The sequence below is a fragment of the Gadus morhua genome, chromosome 17, assembly GCF_902167405.1.
Source record: "Gadus morhua chromosome 17, gadMor3.0, whole genome shotgun sequence".
Taxonomy (NCBI): domain Eukaryota; kingdom Metazoa; phylum Chordata; class Actinopteri; order Gadiformes; family Gadidae; genus Gadus; species Gadus morhua.
Genome location: NC_044064.1, coordinates 7,907,667 through 7,915,950, shown reverse-complemented (window position 1 = coordinate 7,915,950; position 8,284 = coordinate 7,907,667). Strand labels below are relative to the sequence as shown.

At 43.8% G+C, this 8,284-nt stretch overlaps 1 protein-coding gene across 4 annotated transcripts in view; it reads right to left on the bottom strand.

The window, feature by feature from the left end:
- Positions 1-8,284, bottom strand: part of lrch4 (leucine-rich repeats and calponin homology (CH) domain containing 4) — a 310,321-nt gene that overhangs the window by 272,653 nt on the left and 29,384 nt on the right. For 2 of the 4 annotated variants that reach the window (XM_030337838.1, XM_030337835.1), the window contains 2 exons: positions 7,461-7,538; positions 4,656-6,783 (listed from right to left, as the gene is read on the bottom strand). In XM_030337838.1, the coding sequence (XP_030193698.1) occupies positions 6,499-6,783; positions 7,461-7,538 (363 nt within the window). In that variant the 3' untranslated portion in view covers positions 4,656-6,498. Of the gene's footprint in view, positions 1-2,551; positions 3,178-4,655; positions 6,784-7,460; positions 7,539-8,284 lie in introns of those variants that run through there. The other 2 variants (XM_030337836.1, XM_030337837.1) reach the window with 2 other exon arrangements.

Genomic DNA, 8,284 nt, shown 5'->3' with positions numbered 1-8,284 from the left:
TGGTTAACGGTTAGTTAACGCCCTGTAGACTTAGGTTTGAGTCCCCGCTCACCCGGCCACCAAGATAAGAGTACCCCAAGGTAGGCAGACCACCACGTTGGGGTACGTGGCAGAACCCCACCCCCCCTCTCTGGGGGGGGTGGGGGGGGGGTAAGGACTAAAGGGGTCTTGCTACTTGCGGTAAGGACTAAAGGGGTCTTGCTACTTGTGGTAAGGGCTGCTATTTTACTTTACTGAAAGTTTCCCTTTTTTGATGACATGTTTTTAAAAATTTCATCAAAAAGGGAAACTTTTTATATATATTATTATTATTTTTTTTTTATTATTTTTTTTTTATTGAAAAAATGTGGTTGTTTTTAAAAAATAATGTGTTTTTTTTAAAAAAAAATGAGTTCTTTTAAAAACAAGGTGTTTTTTTTTTGTTTTTAAAAAAAGTTTTTTTTTTTTAAAAAAAAGGTGTTTTTTTAAAAAAAAAAGGTGGTTTTTTTTAAAAAAAATGTGTTTTTTTTTTAAAAAAAGGTGTTTTTTTTTTAAAAAAAAGGTGTTTTTTTTAAAAAAAAAGTGTTTTTTTTTTAAAAAAAAAGTTTTTTTGTGTGTTTTTTTTAAAAAAAAGTTTTTTTTTTTAAAGTTTCCCTTTGAAAAAGGGAAACTGGGCAGTAAAGTAAAATAGTAGTCCTTACCGCAGGTAGCAAGACCCCATTAGTCCTTACCCCCCCCCACCCCCCCCAGAGAGGGGGGGTGGGGTTCTGCCACGTACCCCAACGTGGTGGTCTGCCTACCTTGAGGTACTCTTATCTTGGTGGCCGAGTGAGTGGGCGACTCGAACCTGAGTCTACAGGGCGTCAACTAACCGTTAACCATCAGCCCTGACCGCTGCACCACCAAGACGCTTACCAGAATATGTTTGGAGGTCATACTTGACTTTACCATTCACATGATAGAGAAATAAGATGAATCCATTAAGGTACCTCGTGTGGCTGTGTGAGCGGGGACTCGAACCTTAGTCTACAGAGCGTTAACCGACAGCCCTGACCGCTTCACCACCAAGACGCCTTGGTGGTGGTCATAGTTGACTTTACAGCCACTAAGGTACCTTGGTGGCTTACCGTTTCCAAAGGTCATACTTGACTTTACAACCACCAAGGTACCTCTGGTGGCTGTGTGAGCGGGGACTCGAACCACAGTCTACAGAGCATTAACTAACCGTTAACCATCAGCCCTGACCGCTGCACCACCAAGACGCTTTCCAGAATGTGTTTGGAGGTCATAATTGACTTTACCATTCACATGATAGAGAAATAAGATGTCTCCATTAATGTACCTCTTGAACCCCGGAACCTGAACCATAGTGTCTGAATGCTCAACATTCTTATTAGCCGTGCGTGCATGCGGGGACTCAAACCTGAGTCTATAGAGCGTTAACCGACAGCCCTGACCGCTGCACCACCAAGTCACTTACCAGATCGTTTTTGGAGGTTATACTTGACTTTACCATTCACATAATTGAGAAATAAGATGCAACCATTAACGTACCTCTGGTGGCCGTGTAGCGGGGACTCGAACCTTAGTCTACAGAGCGTTAACCAACAGCCCTGACCGCTGCACCACCCAGACACTTACCAGATCATTTTTGGAGGTTATACTTGACTTTACCATTGTGAAAGTCAAGTATAACCACAGCCTTACCACCATACCACCAAGACCCTACCCATTCCACTTTGTTTCTTCCGGTGAATACAATATGGGATAAATAAAAGAAAGCAATTATCATACAATCATGCAAACTCAAATAGACCCCCCCCCTGATTCTCAATTCATACCGTTCTTCAGGGGATTGAGTCAGCACACACAAGCAGACAGGCGGTTCCGCCTGTTGTGACTGCTGGATGTGGAAGCGGTGGTTGTTGTTCACCTAGAGGGGGTGGTGGAGACAAGTGTTGCCAGATTGGGCAACACTATTTCCCCACCATTTCGTCACACAGTAGAATCCACGCCAGGCTGGTTCTCGGTGCTTCGAACCCCGGTCTCGAGCGCTGCCATCCAACAGCACTCGCCGCTGCACCGTCGAGACACTACCAAGTGGCCAGCGGTTATAGTTGACTTAAAACTCACATGACATTGTTCGGCTTCTAACTCTACGTCAAGCTCCAGTGAAGACCTATCGTGACAGGACTCCAGGGGTCGCTATAAACAGCTCTATCAGCTGCACCCTTGTGACGTCATGATTTGACATAACATCATGTTGTTAGATTTACAAAAAACTTTCAACTTTTTTTCTAAAAACAAACAAAAATACAAAGCATTTTCAAAGCTGCGCCCGAGCTTAACAGGGCTAAAAGGTTTAGTAAGGCCCAAAACGAACCATAGCCCAGGGGCCTATGAGCCCTTCATAATGGGTTCTGATTAGGTAGAGGGTTAGGGTTATACAAAGTTATCGGTAGAACTGTTAAACAAGAGATAGACTGTGTTCTCTTCGTCGACTGAATATGATAGCTGGGATGGAGTCTGATGGGCACAGGAATAAACAGCAACACTCAAGTCACTACCCATATAGTCGATCAAAATATAGCTTTTTATTTGAATTTACTGAATGACGATAACAGGGAATGGAACTGACAAAGATTGAAATTACATGCTTTTTTTTATGGATTCAGTGCAGTCATATGCTGTTATTGTTGGTCGGGATAATGCCCACGTATGAACAATTGCATGATAATTAGATGTTTGACGAGTAAAAAAAATGTAAAGTTTAAAATCCTAACAAAAAAAAAGTATGAATCAACTTTAAAACAAGTTGCTCGACTTCCACTTGCCATGTGCATCGTTTATATAGGCCTACTTGAAAACCAAAAAAATCGAACTAAACGCCTGTTTTTACTCTTAAACACGGAAGAAATCCATCTTTCACTTTCAACAACCAATGATTACAAACCAAGTGTTTCATTGATGTTTTTGGGGTACCTTTTTGGACCTTTGGATGACAGCAAAATCAGTGGACGACATGGAGCTAAGAGAAGGATGGAGCAGTGCTTAGCTGTCCGCCCCTAGCGGCTCCGGTCTGCTAGCGCGGCGGTGGCTGGCAGCAGTCGGCGCGAGGTCCACCAAGACCTGCACCGTGTGGGCCAGCCGAGCCAAGCCCTCGTCCTCGGTGATCAACTGGGCGGCACAGATGGATTCCTTTGGGAGGAAAGGAAAAGGGTGAGCGACTGCATATCGGTGTCTTTTAATTTGTCGCTTTTCATTAGAGCCGTGCAACATGCAGTCATGGGGACACAAGACGTACGCTACTAACGAAATGGAAAGATGTGCAAGGAAAGTGCGCAATTTACAGCAGAAAGCAAAATAACATTCTAAGTAAAGTAGAGGAAGCGTGGATGAGCTTGCAACAAAATGCTCACTTGTTGCTAATGTAGTCTCATGCGGGGCGAAAAAAACACCATGATTGTTATCCCTCTAGATAAGTTAGCCTATGTCCTTATCAAGCAGTTCTATGGTTAGTGTCAGTCAGTGTGACGAAGCAAACCATAGCAGCCTCAGACCCAGCCAGATGGATGCAGATAGTGGAATCTAATAGAAGGGTGTTAACCTGCATTATGTAGGCTGATTATTATCAGCAGCCTCTCTAGTGACTTGAGTTGTGGCCGCACCATTTTCAGATTACTGTTAATGTCAAAAAGTTTACCAGAACAAATTAAAATGCTTCATCGTGAAAAACTCACTGTGATCGACTTGATGTTTGGCGTTTAATTCTTGAAAAACGTTCTAGTTCTGAAATTGTAGATTCTTGTTTAATAGTTATTAGCTTTAGTGGAAAATGTACATAGTGCAGATTTAACCATTTCAATATTTGGGTGCACTGACTGTAAATCCTGAGCCCTGTGATTATTTATGACCATTTCTATATCAGATCATTATAAATATCAGCAGGAGCTTCTGGGGTATGGGGCAACAATTATGATTAGGTATTTGGTTAGGATCTAATGCTCTCCACTATATGTTTAAGTCCTTATCAAGCCATGACTACAGTTAAGTTACTATTTGCTGAAATGTACTAGTTGGGAGTTTTAATTGAGTTGTTGAGACGACTTCTGTTGCAAATTCTGGATTTGGGGGAAAGGGTGTTATTGGAATTTAATTATGATTATCTGACACGCCCAGTGCCTCCATGCCATTGGTTAGCCGTACATCTCATGCCAATGAATTCATTTTTAATAGGCGTGGGTTTTAAGATTTAATTTGGATGGGTCTGGAACAGGCACTCATTGCCAGTCGCTGTTACAACTGTAAATGCCAACATGCACATACAAATATTACCAAACATCCCCCAGTAATACCCTAAAAAGAAAGCACATGCTTCAACAAGGTTACAAAAGACCTCCATCACCAACGTACCATGCACCAGGAAAAGGTCATAGGGTCATAAGGTCATAGTTCAGACTCACAGGGTCCCAAGAACAGGGCAGTACAGATAACTGGTTATGTAGTATTACCTTGGCTGGACCAACACACCTCTGAACCGTCTGAACATAGGGCAAGGTTAGAATCGAAGTGAGAAACCTTTTTGTAGAGCAGCACACAAAACACAGAGAGAAGCACATGTAGCATATATATATATGCACGGACAAGCAAGAGCAAACAGACAGAGAGGAAGCTTCTTATGTTCAACGTTTTTAATTATTTACAACAGAAGGGGGAGAAAAAAAACATATAGATTTGTATAAACTCGACTCTCAGTAATTACATGACCATTGTATAAATATTATAAAATACAACAGTATTTCTGTTCTGCCATCATCGTCATTACGAATATAGTTTGCTCTAAGCCAGTGGGTGAGTAATGGTGTTCATCCAGTCTCATACTTATAAAACCATTTTAAAACATAAGTTCCATCTTATAACAGCAGGCCATTTACGGTGGAGGAAGTGGTTATACTGTACACATTATGGGGGACGAGAGATTTTATGGATCCCTTTGCACAATATAGGTATAAAAAGTGGATACAAAATATTTTGCATTAAAACCTCAGGAACAGAAAGCCAGCCACACATGAATGGCAGGTGGAACAACACGGCTGGAACAATATTAGCCAATCAGAAGGTGCAACTGCACTAGCCAGTGCTTCTAGGGTTAGGGTCATCCCAGAAGATTGGTGTTAAGTGTTTGGTTATTATTTAACCAAATAGAATGTATGTTTGTCCCATTAAGGAAAAAAACGAATATTTAGTTTGAGTGGTTTGATTTTCATGTATGAATACTAAGGCCTTAAGTGTACCTTGGGATACATTTCATCTTTGAATTTATGAGGAATTTGATTTGATGCATTGTTACCTTTTCAAGATACATAAATGTTTGTATTGTTGCACAAACATCACAGCACTTATAAGAGCATTTTCAAAATAAAATGTTAAAAACAAAAAGCAGAAGCCCTTTGATGAACTATGAAAGAATTATTGAACTATTGAAACATTCTCTCTTCTACTTTTATTGATTAAATACCCATGCATTTGACCTATGTGTAATGTTTATGTTTTAAGGAGACGTTAAGGGGCATGAAAGAGATACATCTGCCTCAAAGGCTTCTGCTTTTTCCCCAAGCAGCGGTAAAAAATAAATAAAAATAAAATAATTTAATTTGTTTACATTTATACAGACTTCTAGCAACAAAAAAAAAAAGGTCGAATTGACAACTGACACAAAAGCAAAGAACAAACGTACCGTAAGTTTGGATTTGCCATGTTAAGCTTTGGGGCGTAACTACATCGCCCCCTGCTGGTCACAACGCAAATTGCAGCTAGAAATTGAACTGCCGGTGGGTTAGTCCGCTTTGGATAGGAGGCACTATACAATCGTCCTTCTACCTAGAGTAGCGTCAAACATAAGAAACCACCTGAGTGCTCATAACCTCTGTATGTGGATACAAAAAGAAACATCCCATATACAACTTCCTTCTTCCCTCGAGGCTTCAAAAACAACTCACATTCACATTTTCTTCTGCGTCAAGCAGCTAACTCTCAGCCTCTCTTCGCAAGCGGTCCGGCAATAAAGACATGCTGTGCGGTAAGACGTAGCGTCTGTCTATGCTCGCCTAAGGCAGGGCTGGGAAACACAATAACGTGTCCGTCTCGTCAAAGCTTTCAACTGTAGCGTACTGTTTCTCATATGCGATGTGAAATCCTTGATTAAATGTGCCACTGCGCATGTATAGCGCATTCCTCTCTCTATGGCTCTATCGATTCTGGCGACTGGGGGGGGGCGACCCACCAATCGTTCCCTTCCCAGCGGTGACAGCCCTGTGTGTGTGTGCGCGACGTGCTCCAGCCCTACAGTTCACTCCAGGCGCCGGACGGACAATTCATTTTTTTGTGGCTATGACGTTCAGCCAGACACACAGGCACATGTAATAAAAGATGACAACAGTGTGTGCGTGCGTGCGTGTGTGTGTGCGTGTGGTTCCTAACATTAAGGTCCATAAGCCCTGTCTCTGCGCGGGGCCTCCTCTACACCAGGAGGCGGTAGAGGGCGTAGAGCGCGACCATGAGCAGACAGTAGAAGAGCAGGAAGCCTGGGGAGAGCAGCGAGGGCGGCGGCGAGGAGCAGCCGGAGGGCGAGGAGGAGGGGAGGGCGGCGGCGCCGTCCGCTGGCTCCGGTCTCTCGCCCTCTCCCTCTTCCTCCTCCAGACCCCCCCCCTCCTGCCGGGCGGCGGCGGCCAACATGGCGGTCACGCTGTGCAGCACGGCGGGCAGCTTGCACAGAAACACGTCGGAGCACACACACACCTCCGTCTGAGACCAGAGGAGGAGGGCGGGGGGAGGGGGTTGTTGAGGTGTGTGAGTGTATGGAAAGGTAGGGGTGTGTGTGTGTGTGTGTGTGTGTGTGTGTGTGTGTGTGTGTGTGTGTGTGTGTGTGTGTGTGTGTGTATGGAAAGGTGTGTTTGTGTATGGAAAGGTGTGTGTGTGTGTGTGTGTGGTTGAGGTGCGTGCGTGTATGGAAAGGTGTGTGTGTGTATGGAAAGGTGTGTGTGTACGTGTGTATGGAAAGGTGTGTGTGTGTGTAGAAAGGTTATTTGTGTGGGAAGGTTGTGTGTGTTTATATGGCAAGGTGTGTTTGTGGAAAGGTTTGTGTGCGTTGCATTTGTGTGTGTTTGCAGGAACGTGAAGAAAGAGAAACAAAACAAAAAGGTCAGAACGAGGTACAACAGGTTGAGGTACAACAAAACATCAAAGTATTTCAGTGAGTCGACGAGTACACGTAAAGCAGGGGTTAAAGGCCGCCTCCAGTCTGCCTCCCTTAGGATTAACCTCTGGTCAGGAAAAGCATTGGATGGACAATTTGGATGGGGAAGCATGGAAAAACACTGAAGGCGGCCTTTAACGGGTGAGTATCAACAAACATTGTGCATGTATAAAACAGGACAAGGGGAGGACGGGGACGGGGGAGAGACACCGGTCAGGAGACTCACCTCAGGGACGCCCAGCTTGCGGCAGGCGGTGATGAAGTTCTCCACGTTGAGTCTGCATTTGGCTGAGCTCAGCTTCGGCTGTGAGGGAGCAAAGGTCACGCCTGATGTCAGACCACGCGTCTTAAGAGCTCCATCACACATGCAAGGTCGGTCCAAAAGTGGGTGGGTATTACATGGTACACACCCATGAAATATACATTTAAACATGTCAGGGAGTTTAGTCTGATCAAGCTTGAAAGTTGCAGTAGGAAAGATTCAAGAGCTGTGAAGAGAGAACGATTTGGAAAATAAACAACCCCAAAAAAAGTCCATTCCCTCCCTACCTTTCTTCGCCATGGTTTTATTCACACGGGTGTGATTTACAGGCAAGGGCGATTTCCGGGATCAATCAGAGTGCCCCGATTGGTCAGAGTTTTAAATTGTTTCATACAAAAGGAAGGTGCGCAGTCAACTAGAACAGATATTACACCACTCATTTCGCTCACTAATAGCTGACGGGTCCAACAGCCTTTGTGAGAAATTACACTCAAATAATAGCTCTTAAAGGAGACATCTTATACCACCAGGTGTGAGTGTGATAGCCGTTACAATCCGTTTTGAAAATCGGCCTCTTCTGACATCAAAGGTGGAGGTGAGCAACTAGATGTATGACAGATAGATGAGCAACGTTTTCTACAGTCCACCTGGTAGGCTGGTAGGCTGATCTATCCAGCACACATCTAGGTGGACACGCCCACTTGTGATGTCAGAAGAGCCAGATTTCCAAAACAGCTTGTAATGGCTAATGACACACACACCTGGTGGTATAATGAGTCACCTTTAAA